Source organism: Cariama cristata, unplaced genomic scaffold (assembly GCF_000690535.1).
Source record: "Cariama cristata isolate BGI_N322 unplaced genomic scaffold, ASM69053v1 scaffold21432, whole genome shotgun sequence".
Classification (NCBI taxonomy): domain Eukaryota; kingdom Metazoa; phylum Chordata; class Aves; order Cariamiformes; family Cariamidae; genus Cariama; species Cariama cristata.
In genome coordinates, this window is record NW_009605824.1 from 5,735 (window position 1) to 25,688 (window position 19,954).

A 19,954-nucleotide genomic window follows, 5' to 3' on the forward strand; every position below is an offset into this window, starting at 1 on the left:
AGTGCTTTACAGTTCGAAGGTCCATATTCGGATCCAAAACCTAAAGAGTAAAAATTCATCTTTTATTCCACCAATCTGATAGATTGTTGGAAATTTAAAGAGAAAACACTGGTTTGGCAAAACGATCCTATGGGTGAACTGGCATTAAAGGTGAACCGTGCAAAGGCTCAGATTTTTCAACTAGCAAGTAAACCTGATGCATTACTAAAAGACTTTAGGAATGTAACATATAGCTACATATTACAACCACCTCCTCAATATTGAATCTTCATGCACTTATTACACGTACTACACTATTCATGATTTTGGACAAATTTTAAACTCTGCCAGAAATGTAGAATTCAAAACATTCCAAAAATGCTAAAATGGAACTCTATGGAATTGTATTACATCCATTTCTTGAGTATGAGTAAGTAATCCTATAAAGGCTATTGGCCAGACCAAAACTAAACAGACATACTATATAAATTCTTTGATCTGGCTATCCGCAGCTATCTGAACTTGTGTCAGCAGTAAGTTAACATGATGTCAAAACATTAACTTAAAGGTAACAGATAATGTATAGCATATTTCGAGCTCACTGTTGAGAAATTCACAGCAAATTCATTGCTAGACATTGGTTTTGATCACAGGCTATAACACCCAAGGAATTTACCTGGTCCTGGCACAGAAGTTCAATCTTCTCCTCTGCTAGCACAGCAATGTCCTCCTCTTTTTCTTGTTCTCCTGCTTTTTCATTATTGGAAGAGCTAGTTGTCTGAGATTCATTATCCAAGTTTATGATTTTCTCATACACGTGTTCCATCACTTTTCTCACCTGAAGCATATCACTTGCTGACAGTCGGTCTCTATGTAAAGTAAGTGAAATTTGGCAGGAAAAAAAACTGAGAAACTTACTTTCTTATCTTCACAATACCTTAATCTGTAGCAAGCTATGCAAGTACACAGATAAGCTCTTTATATTATAAATTTAATAGTAAATTATCAGGATCCTCCAGAATACCATTATCATAACAGCTATTTATCCAAAGATTCACATAGCAAAAGGGACTCAGAAAAGTGGCAAGATACTCAAAAGACCAAATGAAAATCAAACCTTAGATGAAGAATATTGTACACAACCCTCATTCTTTCAACAGAAAAGGCATTAGTAAGAGAAGGACAGAGGATATGGAATAATAAAAGAGGTAAGTCAGAATATGCTGTTCACCTTACTACACTAACAGAAGGGCTTCTGAAGTAACAAGCAACAGCATTTTTTCCACAAAGTACAGAAAAAGGCTATGAAGCTCCTCTTTCACATATTGTCTCTGATGTGAATAATTCAGTAAGACTCAAAGAAGAACTAGGCATTTGTGGAAAATACTGAAAATTGTTGCACATAAATGGTAGGCATGCCATCTGTGACATTGACTTCGTATCCGAGGACTTGCATTGATTTCTAACGTATACAGCTCCCAGTTACAGCTGCTGCGACAGGCAGACTATCTTGCATTCCCTATTGTCAGATTTTCTACCTTTTACTTTTAAAAAGCTATTATTCATCACTATTAGTAATAGGAAACATAATATAAATCTGTGGTTCTGAACAGTGTAACAATCTATAAGTTCCTCTGTTGTCTGATTAAATACCACAAAAGACAGAAATCCTAATTTCAGTAGTTAGTTCTTGGACATTTCTTAGCATAAACCTAAGCAACTGCCCATTGAACCCCAAAAAAACCTACAGTTCTTTCAAATATTCTGATATAATTTAATGCTTCAGAATGATGCTGCTTAAATGACTAGAAACTTCTACAACTTTATCAAGCCCAATACAATTCTCTGGTAAATTTTTTTTTTTTTTGCGATTGCAATTCTCTTTCTGCAGTTTTGAGAGTCAAATATGCATTACTTACTTTTTTAGAGTTTTTGCCCCTGATGATGAATGAGGTTGGAGGTAGAAGGGAATCTTATTGAATTTGGGCATATTTTTCTAGAAGGAAACAAATTTGAAAAGTGTTAATTTAGGATGAACTGTTATCAGCTCCTATTTCTATCAGCTGGTGTGCAAAGTATATTCAGCTCCTAATTATCAAAAAACCAAGAGAGATTCTTAATTAACATCACCACCACAGCAAACTTCCAAATTACTCATACTCCTGAGATGTTTCAATTTAGATGATGCACATATTGTTTAGCTCTTGAATATAAATGATCATTTATTTCAAAGGAAATTAGATAGCATCAAAAGACTGTAGCAATATGAAGAGTATTCTCTGTTCCTGAGCTCCACACTTGAAAAGGATACCAATTATGCACAGTGCTTTGAGTTCTTTTTCTAAGACTTTCTATCAAAAGAAAGTGAGCAAAAAATACCTTAACTGGACGCATCAAAAAATAATGAATCTCAAAGGGTCTTGAATACAGACCTTGAGACCACTTATTTTAAATACAAACAAAGTAAAAATGTACAGGATCTGAAGTGACATTTTAAATTAAAACATTTGTAGTTTACTTTTAAAAAAAAAAAGGCACAATAAGAAAACAAAATCTATACGTGTGATACTTACATCCACAGTGATGTCAATTACCCATTGTGGCACAGTTTCATTAAGAAGCATAGATTCAGTTTCACCACCTGAATCCCGACATAATAACCTAAAGGCATACAGAAATAACCTTTGTGAATTAAAACAATTATGGTAATATGCATTAAAAAGCTTTCAGGAGAGGATCTGCCCTTTTAACGGACAGGGAGCTTGTACTTCGTTAGCTGGCCCTTCACATCATCAAACTTACTGGGGAAGTGATCACATATTTTCTGTAAAGACCAGAAAAAGTATCTGCAGGAAGAAATCAGATCCCTAGAGCAGAAACAGTGAGAAGTATCTCAGGAGACTATAGGCTATGGCCGAGCGAAATTAAAAAAACTACTTTGCTCGTGAATTGCGTATGTTTGTGTGTTTAAGTACAAAACTGTCAAGAGAAGGAGAAAGGCACCTGGCATAAAGCAATTCTTTTCTGCTTGGGAAAAATAAGCTTTGTATGTAAAGTGTCTGCTAAGCCCTCACCAAATGAAAAGAATAAAACCAATTTTAAGAAATGCACACATACAATGGCGAAACAAAGCCACATATAATTTTATAAATTCCAATTAAGTATTTTGTCAGAGTCCTGCAAGTCACCTTTTAGATCCAATACACAGCTTTCTCCCTCCAATGTGTCTTTTCAGTGCTCTCTTGAGAACAAGCTGTATAAGACTTAAGACCCACCAGTAAAGAATCGATGCAAATATTAAGCCCCAGCTACAATATAAATACATCGACACTGCAGAAAAAAACCCAGTTTTCACAGCTGAAAAAGGTTACCCTGTTTTCCTGACCAATTCATGGACTGAAAGTCGCATAGTTTTGGGGCCTATTCAGGCTTGGAAACAAAAACAACAAATCAAACATCCCCCACCCCTCAAATTTAAAATCTACTACGTCAGTAAATATTAAATGCTTCACAGTATTTGAAAGCTTGGCATTTGTTTTGCAGCACTGCTAGGCTCTCTCTGATGTATCATATGTCACAGTTAGGTTTTTCAACGTAGAATGAAAATAAATAGAAGGATAATCAGTATATACACATTACAATACAGAACCTGTGCTCCTACCTGCCAGAGCTGAGGACCTTCTAATGGGTCATCAACTATAATTCTGGGAGCAGAAACCAACTCTCTCATGAGTAGGATCTCCTGAGTCATTAATGCTCAAAAACCAGCACAACAGACCCGTAAGAGAAGTTCTACAAGAATCTAAAGTAGCACAATTTCATTCTAAAACAAAAGTTCAGTTAATCGGTTTGCAGGAAGAAAGCACCCAAAAAGATCTCAAAGCTATGACATACAACTAAGGACAATACATAACTCTTACTATTGTAAAACCCCTCACCTCGTTGATGTTCAAACACACACACTCAGTTAGACAATGCAAAATTACCATTAACAGCTGCTTATTTTGCCTGTCAAGGGTATGTCTTGAATATACCATACAGAACAGAACTGTATTACATTTTGATAACATTTCTGCTTTGCACAGAGGGGGCAACTGTTTAGCCATTGAATTTACACCCTTGAGTTTTTAATACCTGAACAAAGTGCGTCCTCCAGCCTCACCAAAAATAACTGGTGTATGTGGTGGCACTTGAAAGTATCCATTTCCTTTCTGGACTCTGTTCTCCTGCTCACCATTCACTGTTGGAAAAAACCCCCCACACAACAATGAGATTGCACTAGGCTTTAAAATTGGGTATACATAGACCAAAAAGTGTCTTTTCCACGTACAGCTAATGTATTTCATAAATTAACAAAATCATAAGCTTCACAAAACCCAAGAGAATCCCCATTTCCAACAGATAGCAAGTATATAAGAAGGAACACTAGAGAGTGACTATATCAATACAGGTTTGTGGAAGGCCTATTTCAAAAGCCTTTTCTCAAAGGGAAATACAGCTCATGAGCCAAAACCTGATTGCTAATTTTCTCCAGTTCCTTAACAAAATTCTGAGGATCTGTCAAACTGAACAACACTCATTAGAAATCAACTAAAGAGATTCTGCTCGGACAAGACTATTTTTCCCCTCTATGCCGACAGTACAGAACTCTGAAGGATGTTAGCTTTGCTCTTCTACCGGGATTTGCCAGACGTCAAAATAGTGTACTAGTAAAGCTCAGACGCACATTTCCTTGAAGTTACCACATTCTAAATTAAATTTATTTTTAGCTAGTTATAGCAGTATGGTCTTCAAAGACTGAAGAACCTGATTCCACATGAGATGGATAGGATAAGATTAAAAAAAAATCAGCACTATTTATGCATCTCTTGAACTGTGCAGCTTCTAGTCAGTCAGATATCTTGAAACACAACACAGAAGTATTTAGATGCCTTCCTTTCACTTGAGAAAGATCATCTCGATTACACTGCAGCATTTAATTACTGTATTTGAACATGACATTGAATTCAAGCAACATAAGAAATTTAAATGGTATAGTCTCATGAGATGAATAATTCCTTACCTTTCTGACCAGCAACAAATGTAGTGAAAGAAAGGTAAAAAATTGTATCAAACAAAGAAACCAAAAAGAAAATCTATTAGAAGGGATGAATATGATACTGAAGTTAGACCAATTGGAAAATCCTGCAGTTTGAAACATTTCTTCATAACACTTCTGTTAACAATTGAGAGGAACAATACTGCACATACATACAAACATATATGTACGTATATTTAAGTTCCTGTCTCTTCACACAAATGTCAGTGTCCAACAGGTAAGCTTTGTCTTCTTAAGTCACTGTTCAGTGTCAGTTTCTTAACTGCTACTTTTGAAAGGGAAAAGGAAGACTGATTCTGTAGTGAATATTCTAAACGTTCCACTAATCCACAACTATTCACAGAAATAAGTAGTGCAGTGTTAGTGTTCCAACAATACAAAAGCCTGTGAGTTATACTTCTCATACACTGTCTGGCTCTCAAGCTGTAGACTGCCAATACACAAAAGTATGAGAATCAGCAACTTTATCCAGAAAAGCCTGCCAAGTGCTGTAACCCTCCATGGAGATCGTTTTTGAAAGAAGAAAGTAGCTAACTCTTGGCACAATCTTTGTCACAAAATGGCAAGATATTGCTGAACTTACAGTTTTCTTAATTGCATTATCTGTAGAAAGTAATTTCTTAATTGCCCAAGGAAGACTTTTCAATCAACTCTGATCTGGATTGAATTCATTTCAAACTTAGGAGTTCTACAGTCTCTTTTATTCTGCCAAATTCAGCCACTATCTTACATTTTACGTAGCTGTGCTTTTTATCTCACGCCTGACTAGACTTAGCATTATTACCTTAAAACACCACTCTTTAAGGTGGTTTTGTACAGACCTACCCCACGTATTATTCTAATATCCATTGAAAATATTTCTTCCAAACCTTTCTTTTATTTTATATTGTTCGTAATACCTAGAAGCAAAGTGGAATTACGTCAAGAGAATACTGGCTATTGTTGAATAACGGAACTATTGCTCTTTGCTGTCATTTTCTGGGCTGTTTCTTTTCCAAGTCAATCCTTAGTTTTGCCAGTAATTGTTTTTCATCAAGGCATCATGTTTTTGTAACTTCAGAATCATCTATTCACCTACTTCTTTATGGAACAGAGTTCTTAAGATTTTTGCTGATACTTTCTGAAGAAGAAAGTTACTCAGCAAATTCTGGCGTAAAGCAAATTTAAAAGCATTAAAAAAACCCATTAGTCTATAATGCATACAGAGACAGGTATAAGACAGCAAGTCAAGTTGTATCTGTTAAAGAAAAAGAAATATAAACAAACAGAATGTCTGAACAAATCATAAAAAAGGAAAATATTAAAATACTAACCATGATTTATTTCGTTTTCTTCTTCATCCATTGGATTGATATGTGTCCTAGGCCAATACTCCAAAAGCGCCTGTAGGAGAAGCCCTCCAAGATTTACTGTCAAGAGATAGCAAGGTAGAACTTCAGTTACCCAAAAACTGTTGGCATTGTAATATTCTACATTTGATCCACAGCTGAAAACTTTCCCAAAAGTTTGAGTAGTTCTGTTCCCAAAATAAACTATTTCTGGGCACAGACACAGAAATCTGCTTATCACAATCTCGGAGCTATATGTTACAATCTTTCAGAAAAAGCTAGTTTTAGAATCATTACTGTTGGATCACTTACATGCTATAAACATTCTCTAGATTAGGTAATAGTTCCAAGTTTAGGAATATTACTTCTTCCCTTTTGCCTCTTGAAGGTTTAACATCAAGTTAAATAGAAAACCTGAACATGACTGAAACATTTCAGAAAAAAGCAAACATTCTCATTGGAGAATTCTCCACAGAGTATAGTCTCAAAGTAAGCCCTAAAATCCATCCAGCTACTGACACAGGTGGCACCGGAATACTTTGAAACATAAATATTGGAATTGGTTATGCTTTTTTGTCTCAATGAAACACTAATATTAGTTAAAACTTACATTTCGGATCAGAACCATCTGGACTGCTAAATCCAGCATCCTTTGCTGAAACCCAGGCTGCAAAGCAGTCACTTTCATCTAAAGTAATTGTCAACATCTGTTGGAAAAAGACCACCAGGAAGAGGAATGAAATAGTTGTTTTGTATTAAACAAGCCTAGAAATTTATTTTGTTCGTACTTAGCTGGGGATACAGACCAAAGAATTTCTAAATGCATGATAGCACACTTTGTTTACCAAACTGTATTAATTCATTGTTAGTATTGGTGGATTTAACCTGACCATATCATGAGAAAAGAAAAAAAACAGTAAGAATCTGTTATTCAGATTATCAAGAACTGAGGTAAAGTTTGCAGGTTTGCTTCAAATTAAATCTAACCCATCAGATAAATGATGATGGTTCTTCAAAATTTATAACACACTAAAACCTGTGTGAACAAACAGTATATGAAAATATACAAATTAAGACATTAGAACAACAGATTAAGGAGTTGTATCTCACCCCAGTTTTCAAGTCTACTGAGAACCAGTTTGGCACATACACCATTTTAAATCTTTTCTTAATTTCTTCTTCAAAATCTACTTTCCCAAGGTCTTCAACTTTACATGCCTGTACACCAGAAGAAATACACAAGTGTTTAAGTTCTGAGTATTAAGTCATATCAACACATCACATCTTTTACTTGACTCTCATATACACTTGGAATGACTATGACTTATGATTTCTCTGTGAATACTGTAGTCCAGAAACACACAAGTTAAAGGTTCGAATTTTTCTCAAAAAATTGAACAACAGTTTACGTGGTAAGTAATTTTTATTTTTTATTTATTATTTGTTTCTGAGGTAGGGGCATCAAGCTAGGGGAAAGGCATGGAAGTATTACTTCACATTAACAAACAACATTTTCCCTATCACTGAGTAGATAGCTATCTTCTAGCATTCTCTGTCATTCTTCTCCCCATCAGCTTCAATATTTCAGTACAACTCTCCATCAAACACCAATATTTGTTGCAAATCTAGCAACAAATTCAGCTCAATCACTGCAATAAGAACAGCAGTGAGTGAATTTGTGTGCAGATTCTTTTTTCCTGTTTTAGTTTAGAACTATAAAATAAAACAGATAAAGTTCCTCCAGTAAGTCTGTTAACATCCAAATTCTTGTAATCTACTTGCAGAGTCATCCTCAAACCTGAAACACGTGCTTTAAGCAAACTCCAAGGATTGTAACCTTGCAAGACTTATTTCCTCAAAATCCAGGAAAAGTTACAAGAAGCAAAGACTGAAGGGTGTAGCTACAGGTAAGAAAACCTCCCTTTTATTCCAGCATCCTCAATAAATTCTCAGCTTTAGATTGCAGTGTTCCTACACATATGATGAAACTTTGACCTGGTGAATAAGCCCATCTCTTAAGGTAAACATGTATTTAAACATATCTAAGAAATGCTTCTGAAACTCTTACTAATAAAAGAGAAAAAGAATTGAATGAAGGTACAAATTAACATTAGCATTTGACTTTGGTCCTGAGATCTAACACTGTACTTGCAATATATTCCAACTGTAAACTGAAAGAAAGAAAAACTATTCACTTTTCCACAAAAGTCATCTAGATCATTTTTAGTACAAATCTACGTTCTCCAACTTAATTTCCTTCTTACTTCAGTCAGCAACTCAGTAAATTAGCTGAGCATACTTTACTTCATTACTAAATCTTGGCTAGAGCACTGCATAGTTCAAGATGGAAAAAAAAAAGCTTTAGAATTTCAAACAGGTTTTTGCAAGAGAAGAAATTGCTGACCATCTCACTGATCTGGGATTCCAGTCCTTTCTCTCTGCACTCTTTTCCCTCTCCTCTGACCAAGCATCAAGTAAAGCAAGATAAAGAAATGCCATGCCAAGTCTCTTCCTTCTCACAGGAGCAAGTAACACTTAGCGGAAGTCATGCTTCCTTCTGCTGACTTTCCTTTGAGTCTTGCTTTCCTGCCTATCTTGCCAACTAACAAGGGATGTGGTGAGTTCACGCTCCCAGAATAATCCACAGACTACTAGTCAGCACACTCACTTGGGATCTGTGAGTTTGTAGCAGGACCTGAAGCACAGGTTTCCCTTAGAATCATATAATCATTTAGGTTGGAAAAGACCCTTAAGATCGAGTCCAATCATCAACCTAGCACTGCCAAGGCCACCACTAAACCCTGTCCCTAAGCACCACGTCTACACATCTTTTAAATACCTCCAGGGATGGGGACTCCGCCGCTTCCCTGGGCAGCTTGTTCCAGTGCTTGAAAACCCTTTCGGCGAAGAGATTTTTCCTAATATCCAATCTAAACCTCCCCCAGTGCAACTTGCGGACACTTCCTCTCCTCATATCACTGGTTTACTTGGGAGAAGAGACCGATCCCCACCTGGCTACACCCTCCTTTCAGGTCATTGCAGAGAGCAATAAGGTCTCCCCTCTGCCTTCTCTTCTCCAGGCTAAACAACCCCAGCTCCCTCAGCTGCTTCCCATCAGACTTGTGCTCCAGACCCTTCACCAGCCTTTCACAGGCTAAGCTTTCTTATGCTATTCCATACTGCTTTGGGAGACATGCCCATGAGCCTCTACGAGCCCTCTTTGAAACAAAACTCAATCAAAACAAACATTACTATTTTCAGGAGAGAACTCAAGGGTCCGAATTTCAGGTGAATGAAGATGTCAGCCTCACATCAGGCAAAGATGCTGAAAAGCTCAGTAATGCCTCTTCCCCTTTCAAAAAGCAATCTTTGCATTATGTCTTGGGACAGAAATGACTTTCTACCACAGGAATCTCACACACTAAAAAAACCAAAAATACGTAAAAAGAGGTACTAAGTAATTAATCATCTAACAGTAAATGCTTAATCCGAAATGATATACTTACCTTCAAGACATCCCAGTATGCCACATTATTATTTGTGTCTTTGGTTAATATGTGTCTCTTGTCGTTAAGAATGTGGCACTGAATAATACTAGCACCACCTATCAAACAAACAAGAATTAAGGTCACTAAAATGATTTCTTTTTTTTCCTAGTATTACACAAAATTAAAGTGTATAACACAACATGTGTGATTGTTCATTGGTTTCACTACTTTATGTAAGATTTGGATATCGCCAAGGTTTGAACACTACTTTAACTGTAACTAACTCTAGACAGATAACAACCACATTGTCTTTGTTTTGGTTGAAATCATAGTTATCAAGTACCTAAAAACTTGAGCCAGTCTTAAAGATCTACCGTTTCTGCTAATGATAAAAGATTTTATAAGGTACTCTGGAAAACAGCTGTTTACCTTTTATAACTTGGTCAGGCTGTGTACACAGGGGTGGTATAGGATTGGTACAATCATTATCATAATCTCCAGATGCTCTAAAATTATGAATTCCCTTCAGAGTCTAAAGACAGAAACAAAATGACACATTCATAATAATTTATAAACTCTGCTTTTATCTGTGAGTAACAACTGCCAGTTCACACTTCTATTTAGATGTTAACCGTCCAGTTCCGAGTGAGGTAATTTATTTCTAAAAGCAGCATAAATAGATAGCAAAGGAGGTAATTCAAAGCTTAATGTCTTTTGATCAATTTCAATATTAGCATTTTACGATTTTTTTAAAGAAAGCTTACAGATCATAGCAAGTCACAGTCAAATTGCAAGCACCAGTCCAATAGTTCCCAAACCAAGACTGCAAATCCCATCACTACTTAATTGAATTCACAGTGTGTAAAATATATCACTTACCCATTTATTCACAGAGGATTTAGTTGTTGCAACCCAAAGCGCTGGAGGAGGATCAGCTGATCTATCAAGTTCCATCTAAATAACGAAACCACAGATACTTTCAGGCATGCTTAACTTAATTTTCCTTTGTTCAATTAACATTTGCTCTGGGTAGACCTGTTCCCATACTTGGATGTATCTCAGAAACAGCACTACTTTCAGTTTACTAAAGAAATGTAAAGTTTAAATGAAAAATAACTAAGCTGCAATTTTTGAAACTCCAGAGAAATTGTTTCAAATATTCAACAAATAAATTCTGGACATAGACAATAGCAGATGTAATGTATCTAAACACCCAGTATTTATAGTTGCTTCTAGCACGATGCAATCTTGTCTAATGGACAGTTTGACAAGTACAATATTTTCTGAATTACTTTGCATTCAGATACTTCACGTGGTTAAAAAGAGAATGTAAGAAGTTCTGTACTAATTAAAAAGCAGAACTTTATACATTTGGTTCTGCTGTTACGTTTCTTGGACAATAATGAATCACTGTAGCTAACATATTAGAGAACCCTTCTGATCTTTGTACAGCTGACCATAGTTTTCATTTTCAATTTTTACCTGAAATCTCTCAGATTCTGAGTTTTTCAATACTACATTAATATATCCAGGATTTTATCTGAACATACTAAGCCAGAGTTCACTTACAAGGAAAGCCAGACTGCTTATATACTGGTATCTATTTCAATTGCACCCTCCTTATATATCTATATGTTTAAAGGTCATGTCATCCAGAGCTACAGACAGCAAAAAAAAACCCACATCCAAAAAGCAGTCTCTTCAAAAGACTCAGACTTGTGCATGCAGTTTTCTCCAGTTAAGAAAACATCATGTTTAGGTGTTCAAAAAACCTTCAATAAATTTTATTCCTGGTTCTCATGAGTATGCAACATATTCTAACACAGTCCTGTGCACATATATTGTTGCTAAGAAACATCCATTTTTGTCTAAAACCTTGGCAATTGTGGCTTAGTTTCTTAAAACTGTACTAGAGTCTGGTAAAAACAACTTTTCATGTTTGAAGCATATTCAATTTCAGTAATATTAGAATTTGCATATTTTAAGTAGCTGCCAGGCATTTAATCTTCTTCAGACAATTAAGTTTCAGATGTAATTTAGGAGACAAAGCCAATATACTGAAGATGTAGTGTAGTAAACACTCGTTACCCAATATGCATTCTTCTATCAACTTATACCTCAAGTCATTATTTCATTAGACAACGTGCAATACAATTATGCTTTTATATCGTGAGGGTGACTTAGCACTGGTACAGGTTGCCCAGAGAGGTTGCGCAGTCTCCATTCTTGGAAATATTCAAAAGTCACCTGGACATGGTCCTGGGCAACCAGCTCTAGGTAGCTGCTTGAGCAGGAGGGCTGGACCAGATGACCTTCAGAGGTCCCTTCCAACCTCAACCATTCTGTGATTCTCCGAATTAAACTCAATTACCTTAAGAACTGGTGCCTTTTCTTCACAGATAAGCACACGGATATCAGGATTTCGTAAATCTGTACAATAAATTTTCCTGTCTCTTCCTCCTGAATAAACGTGAGTGAAGGCTTCATTGACCTGCAGAGCCCAAACACCTTCATCATGGACTCGATATGTGGCTATACATCTCTGCTGCCCAAGGGACCACAGGCGGATAGTTCCATCAGAGCTGCCTGAAAGACACTGAGCAACAACCATCATACTTAAATCAAGTAGGTATTTAAGCCTTTAAAAATAATTTTTTCCATTAAGAGCTTTCATAATTCTTATGTTTATATTTTTCCATTAAGACGGTGCTAAATAAAGACTGGCAGTTAACAACTCTAGTCACAATTTCCAGACATTTTATGTAAACTATCCCCTCCATACCTAGATGGACCTGTAAGAAAACAGAGCTTTTCATCCACCAGCCTCCCTCCCTTAATCACTACATATCTGTAAAATACTTGTTAAGCTACCTGCTGTATCTATGACATAAAATAATTACATCGAAAAAGACAAATGACATTTCTGCATTCTGTAAAATATCTTTGTCTCAAGTTAAAGCACATACCTGGGTGCCATCTCTGTTCAACAACAAAGCTTTTACATTGTCTGTGTGCCCTTTGAGTTTCATTAGTTTTGCACAAGTTCTTGGATCCCACACCCTTAGAACCTATGTAAATAAACATTGGATAACTGGCATTAATATCATTCTTCCCACCAACGCATTTTCTCTACAGAAAACTAAGCCTTTCCAAATAAAATGACCCTTATTCTGAACATGCAGTAATCCATTACCAAAAACATACTTCATTAGAACAAGACAGACATAACTACATCTTATGCATCTCCAGTAATCAGATGTGATTTTCTTCACTTGATTTTAATTTAATTTTTTCTGGCTTTTTCTGTCATCTTAAGAAATTAAAGAATGGAAGCGATCGGAAAGAGGATAGTGTAATAAGGGTAAAAAAAAAACCAACCAAACAAACAACAGATTCTGAGAATCCTCTCAGATGCTTTGCTGGTGTATCCTATTTTTATTTTTATACTGACTTGGAAATAAAATTCTCTCAGGGTTAGATTACATAAAAAACCAACTTGCAGTGGACTTTAGCGCATTTCACCTTTCTCTACAATAAAGAGCATGGGCTGTCTCTTGGGAACACTTGAGCTTTGTTAGCTCACATAATTTCCCACCTCTTGTAGGGGTCTTACAAATTGCTGGCACCACTTATTTCTTACCTGTGGCAACTGCTTCAGTTCTTATAATCATCTGAGTAATGTGCCCCCCGAAAAATCAGAGCTTTTGTGGTGAAATGTAATGATCTCTGACAGAGAGAGGGTTACACAAGACGATCCAATTGTCTCTTCTGTGTATCAAAGCTATACAGACATATAGGCATCTTCAGATTGAGGCAGGTATTTGTATCTTACACTTACAGTCCCACTTAAAAAAAAGTGTCTACCCTCACTATTAAAACCATAAAAGGTGCTACAGACATGACATTGAAAACTAATAAAATTTTCTCTTTATACTAATCTTTGAACCGAAGTGGAATAAGCCTTACCAGATTTTTGCTTACCTTTTCAGTGGACCCTGATACAATAACTGTTCCCATTTGATTCATTGCAAGGCTGTAGATAGAGTCTTTGTTCCCACTCAGGGAAGAAGCTATTTCAAAATAAAATTTAGATTTTCGATTTTAATTCTGTTATTTGAAAAACATACTTATTCACTCAAAACCAGTATTATATTGAGTTAGTTAAAAAAAAAAGACTATAGACAGCATACTGATAGGGAAAGTCCATCTCAATTCTTAATCTACTGCTGCTTAAAAACAAAGTAACCCCTCAGACTTATGGTCATTACAATCCTGGTGCCTTTTTCGCACCACAATTCAGTGCCAGGACCATCAAAATACTCTTGCTCTTCTGAATTATGTTATTAGAGAATGATACTTCTGTGTGATCTTATAATACCTAGCATTTGGATTTAAGTGCAAAGATTTTTTTTCCAAGCCAAGGAGCAGTAAAATTCTACATTATATATTAAAAGCTCCTCTCTTAGTTCAGCAGAGATGCATTACTGAAGTTACATTGCAGTGTTGAAATGTGTTACTTGAGCATGGATGCTACCTCTGTGTTTCTGAAAACCATATGGCAACACTTTAGCATTACAACTACCACCAGAGTTGAGGAATTCTGTACCATCTAGCCTGATCTACTTTTGGACAGATTTAAGTACCAAGCCCTCAACCAGGAAAAGTATGTTCACAGCACATGAAAATCATCTATTCAGAGAGTACCATCAGAATCTCATCAAGCCTCAAAACCATACGACCAGTATGCCAAAAAGGCTGAGAATAGCAACAAACTGTATTGCCAGCAAAAATGTGAAATTTTATGTAATAATTTATGTATATTATGGAAATAAGTTTCTAACACAGTATTTGTGACCCAATATCATAAACATTTTGTCACAGTGGAGAATTATGCAGCTTTATTTCAGGGTCCTCTTAACCACTAGCTATGGCTATCCAGATGTAAACTTTCAAATGAAATCTATTGTTTGTAGCCAAAATAAAGTGGTAGTCTTCCAGTGTCCCCAGAGAATAGTTGAAGCCAAAAAGCAGAACTGAAAACTCTTAAAGGTTAGCACCCTGTTCAACAATCATAATAATTTACAAAAGGATAATGTACAGATTAATGACAAGCTGGTCATTAGGAACAGAAAAGAGAATCTTAAGTATAGAGAAGCAAAATTTATGCCAGAACAAAAGCAAAGCTCGACTCCACCCTCTTCTGGAAGGGACTTCCTCTCAAAAGAAAAATCTCTCCACTTAATTTAAATTATGTCTATGCTGACTGAGAGTCTCTTTAAAAATAGGCTTCCTTTTAATGCTGGCTTGTGAACATTGCTTCCCTGTAATCAGATAGGAAATAAGGCACAAGAACAATCTTCATTTGCACTCTGAAAAAATCAATATTGTTTGAAAGGACAGAGGAAAATGAGCTTCTTTAAGGACATATACCGTGTTCTTCCCAACAGATACACTGCTAGTTGGGAGCATTAGAAAGAAAGAAAAATAACTCCTCCGCTTCCCTTTCCTCCCCCTTATAAAGCATTACTGTTCTAACTACTGTTCTAACTCTAGAAATGCAAATTTATTTCTGTCATCTTAGAGGTAATGTCTCCACTTCCATTTGATCTTGGGCTCAAAACAAGTATCAGCTCCTCAATACTCCCCATCTCCCATTTATGATTCACTTGAATCATTTAGGTTCAGTATCACTGTTGCGGTGTTCAAGAAAACTTTTTATTTTTTCTCCCCACAACTGAGTCTTCCTGTGAGCCAGCAAATAAATTCTTCCTTCAAAACCTCCCCGTTCAACCAGAAGATAGCATAACTTACATTTATCAGCAAAGTTTGGTGATAAAAATAATTCTACTTTCAGTGAAAGAAAACTTCTGGGAAATATAAGGTATATCTCTTTAGCTATGTGCAGTCATGTGCCACCCCAATACTATTCTGCAGTGCAATACAGCTCACTACAAGCCTCTTCTGAAGGCTACACAGACATGCCAGCATAAGGCTGTAGTCGAATTATGAAGTCTTGTAGACAGAACAAACTGACAGTGCTGCCCACCAGGTGCACCTTTGGCTTTAGAAGTTACCAAATCCATAAAATTAACACACCTTTCAGAATTAGCCAAAACAGCAATTCAAAAAAACACATCAAAACACCTATATGCCTGCCTCTTATTTACAGAATCACAAGAATCACATATTCCTGAATTTCGTAAAAGTATGTTGCGCCAATTCTATATTTTAGTTTAGCAACTTTTTCTTGAGTCATTCCTAACCTATGAATGAGGAAGCAAGTAGTCTTATATTATAAAATTCCAGTGTGGCAGTGTAGCAAGATGGTATGTTCTTTCCCAATGCATACATCTGAGATTTTGCTACTGTCACATGTATCAAACACTAAGTATAAAACAAAATGGATCAGGTACTTTGAACACTATTTTCCCAACCTACCTACAAGCAGCAAAACACGCTGTGGTCAAACTAGACCTCTTTATGAAAAAATACATTGTAAAATAGCCAATACAAACTAAGATGCTGATGATCCAGATTTCAAATCTAACTGAATTTGAAGACTGGTATCGTACTTCCCAGAAGAGAAACTTAACCAGCTCTATCCTGGCTATTCTAAGAAAGCAGTGTTGGAATTGCTCTATGAGGAAAGATCTCTTAATTTACTATAATGCCTTTATCGGGACAGAGAAGCAGGACAGACCACTTCCTAAAAGATGATGATGACATTAAAGATTAACCCTGATAAATAGAATCTATGGACAGTTTCCCCTTGCCTTCTAATATCTAGGGAGTTAGATCTCACTAGTATGCTATCCTTACATGTAATTAGTGCTTAGTATTATTTTGCATGGTTTTTAATCTAATTTATCTAGTAACTTTATTCTTCTGACAGATAGATTTGATAAACATACCAAGTCCTGCTTTAGGAGCTGAACTGCATTTTTTTTGCAGCATCTATATAAACAAAAAAAACAAACTCAAATTATAATACATAGAAAATGCACTGACAAATAACCTAAGGGAAAATTTCTATAACGGGTTAGCTGAGGAGCAAAAAGCTTCTCAAGCTAAAGCTCTATCAAGTTTCAGAGAATACCAGTACATTATATTTCAGCAGAAAATGTTCAAAGAGACCTGTCCTCTATTCTAAATGCCATGACTGTGGGCTGCTCTACATTTTCAGCTATTACATAACACAACAAATGGACTGATTACATACTAAAACCATCTTAAAATTTCCTGCACATTTTTTATGTATGCATAGAAACAGGTATGTATAGTTTTACATTGATCTCACAGATTATGCTACTCAATAAAATGCATTGCATTTGCCTCCCCTCCCTAGGTACCTACTTGTTACGGTGTTATTTGAGGCAGTCAGTGCTGTTAGAGTATTTACATCCCAGAGGAATATCTGTCTGTCCAGTCCGGCAGATGCTACCAGTTCTTTATCTTTTGCATATGCTAAGGCTTTCACGTAATCCTACAACAAAATATAACAACATGAATCAACAATATTATCCATCTGAAGTCTACATCTTAATATTTAAAAGATTGTCAGTGATAACATACAGTATTTACAGGTAATGTTTTTCACCTTATGCGTCCTTAGTGTTGACATGCAAAATCCCTTATGTGCATTCCACACTTTAACAGTAGTATCTGAAGAAGCAGATATCACTAAATTGGAAAGAATAAAGAGTAAACTTTAATGGCTTATATATTATTTAGAGCATATTTGTACTACTCTAATTTGCTTTTCAAATAGATTAAAAGAATCATTTATATACACATTTAAATTTTCATTAAAACATCTGTTTATGCTATTTATCAAATTTGCAATACACATCACAAGTTAATTTTACATGTTAAAAAAGATGGAAAATAATTAAAGCAGCAGATAATATACTTTTATACCGATTTCCGAATACTGTAGTTTTCAAACATTTAAGTACTTACATGTTTTACCATTGCAGCAGAGCACAATATCATTTACCCAATCTGTGTGATGTTCCATAGATGCTATATAAGGGTCTTGCTGCAAATTAAGAAAAAAAGTTTGTAAGACCTCATCACAAACAGAAAAGATTGTGACTATCAGACCCTGTTGTGGTATTTTCTTCAACCTTCAAATGGATCAAAAGCTGCCTAATGCAGAGGTGCTTGAAGTTACTATTCCAGAACCTTTTTGTGAAAGAACCATACAGCTATGTAAGATATCGTACTATGAGTAATATCAAAATGATTTTTCCTATCATAATAATTGGCAGCTGTCAAAAAGATGTACACCTATAGGCAGCTTACGAGCATGATAACTTGGAAAAAAGTAGGTTTAGACATGGGAATCCTCTCATGACTTACCTTGTGCTGATTGACACTCCATATCCTTATAATAGAGTCTCGGCCTGCTGTGAAAAGTCTATTTAATGCTGGATCCAGCTGAAGTGCGTTTACTCCATTTCGGTTATACTTCTCCACTTCATCTCTAATCACATAGGAAACCTAAAATACATTGACACAAATCCAATTATGGTATTAAGATACTGACATGGCCATAAAATCCTAACATCTAATTTCACCTTTGTGAGGTTCTTGTGTAGAAAATATTAAGAGTTTTACATGCATTAAATAAGCCTGTCAGTTTGAGAGTTACCACCACCCCAGTCATTCCCCACCCCACCCCGGCCTTGAAAATGGGGAAGAATCATAGAGAAGATATCAGCAGTGCCAGAACTGGAGCCCAAAGGATTATTTAATGGTTAGAACTCAAGCTTAGACCCAGAGAATCCTGAGTTCAATTCCCTGTCCTGTGCAGATATTCTGGGTGTTCTTAGACAACACACTGAGTTTGTGTCTCAATTCCTAAGTAAGATTCATAGTTTCTATAGCTGGGATGACAGCATTTCCCAGACTCATAAGTGAGAGGATATAGTCACTAAGGATTACAAAGCATTGAAAGACTGCAGATACAAATGCTAGCTATTTCAGGTGTCACTATTATTTTGAAACCAATTTTTCAAAAACGATCTACTTTCTAATATAATAAGAAGCACAAGTACTTACTGCTCTTTCAGATAAATTATTTCTTTAGTTTCTTTCCTTCTGTATTTGACAGTACTGTCAAATTTCAGATAAATTATTATAGGCTATTTCATCAGCAGTTCTGGCTAACCAGGGAGTCCCAGTTGACTGGAAATTAGCAAATGTGATGCCCATCTACAAGAAGAACCAGGGCAGTGATCATCCCCCTATACGTGGCACTGGTCAGGCTGCATCTAAAGTACTGTGTTCAGTTTTGGGCTCGTCACTACAAGAAAGACCTTGAGGTGCTGGAGCGAGTCCAGAGAATGGCAACGAAGGTAGTGAAGGGTCTGGAGCACAAGTCTGATGGGGAGTGGCTGAGGGAGCTGGGGGGGTTTAGTCTGGAGAAGAGGAGGCTGAGGGGAGACCTGATCGCTCTCTACAATGACCTGAAAGGAGATTGTAGCCAGATGAGGGTTGGTCTCCTCTCTGAAGTAAGAAGCGATAGGATGAGAGGAAATGGCCTCAAGTTGTGCCAGGGGAGGTTTAGATTGGACATTAGGAAGAATTTCTTCACTGAAAGGGTTGTCAGGCATTGGAACAGGCTTCCCAGGGAAGTGGTAGAGTCACCATCCCTGGAGGTATTTAAAAGACGTGTAGATGTGGTGCTTAGGGACAGGGTTTAGTGGTGGACTTGGCAGTGGTAGGTTAACAGTTGGACTTGATGATCTTACAGGTCCTTTCCAACTTAAACGATTCTATGATTCATTGCTTTGTTCATAAACACTAAAAGAAGATTTAAGGAGACATACTACAAAGGCTACAGCACTCTCCATTATCGCTGTTCATTAAACACAATTACAACGCACATCTCTCCGGATCATAGGGTTTACATAGGGTTTATGCATTACTATGAGAAAAGACCTCACACTTAGAGAAAAAGAGGGGAAGCTGCCAGCTATGCCTCTTCCCAGATTCTGTAAAATATAATCAGAACAACACGGCAAAACTTTAGGCTTGCTATAATCCAATCTGCCCAC

The 19,954-nt window shown here is 36.3% G+C and overlaps 1 protein-coding gene across 1 annotated transcript in view; it reads right to left on the reverse strand.

Moving 5' to 3' along the window:
- Positions 1–18,395, reverse strand: part of WDR48 (WD repeat domain 48) — a gene marked incomplete at its 5' end in the record, with an annotated part of 18,439 nt that extends 44 nt beyond the window's left edge. The window contains 18 exons of the mRNA XM_009696149.1: positions 1–40; positions 656–848; positions 1,899–1,975; positions 2,553–2,640; positions 4,114–4,219; positions 6,391–6,486; positions 7,016–7,112; positions 7,516–7,623; positions 9,912–10,009; positions 10,323–10,425; positions 10,773–10,847; positions 12,265–12,489; positions 12,860–12,961; positions 13,875–13,963; positions 17,247–17,376; positions 17,491–17,573; positions 17,853–17,931; positions 18,255–18,395. The exon at positions 1–40 is cut by the window's left edge and continues 44 nt beyond it. Of these exons, the coding sequence (XP_009694451.1) occupies positions 1–40; positions 656–848; positions 1,899–1,975; positions 2,553–2,640; positions 4,114–4,219; positions 6,391–6,486; positions 7,016–7,112; positions 7,516–7,623; positions 9,912–10,009; positions 10,323–10,425; positions 10,773–10,847; positions 12,265–12,489; positions 12,860–12,961; positions 13,875–13,963; positions 17,247–17,376; positions 17,491–17,573; positions 17,853–17,931; positions 18,255–18,395 (1,930 nt within the window). The remainder of the gene's footprint in view (positions 41–655; positions 849–1,898; positions 1,976–2,552; positions 2,641–4,113; positions 4,220–6,390; positions 6,487–7,015; positions 7,113–7,515; positions 7,624–9,911; positions 10,010–10,322; positions 10,426–10,772; positions 10,848–12,264; positions 12,490–12,859; positions 12,962–13,874; positions 13,964–17,246; positions 17,377–17,490; positions 17,574–17,852; positions 17,932–18,254) is intronic.
- Between the last annotated feature and the right edge of the window lie 1,559 nt (positions 18,396–19,954).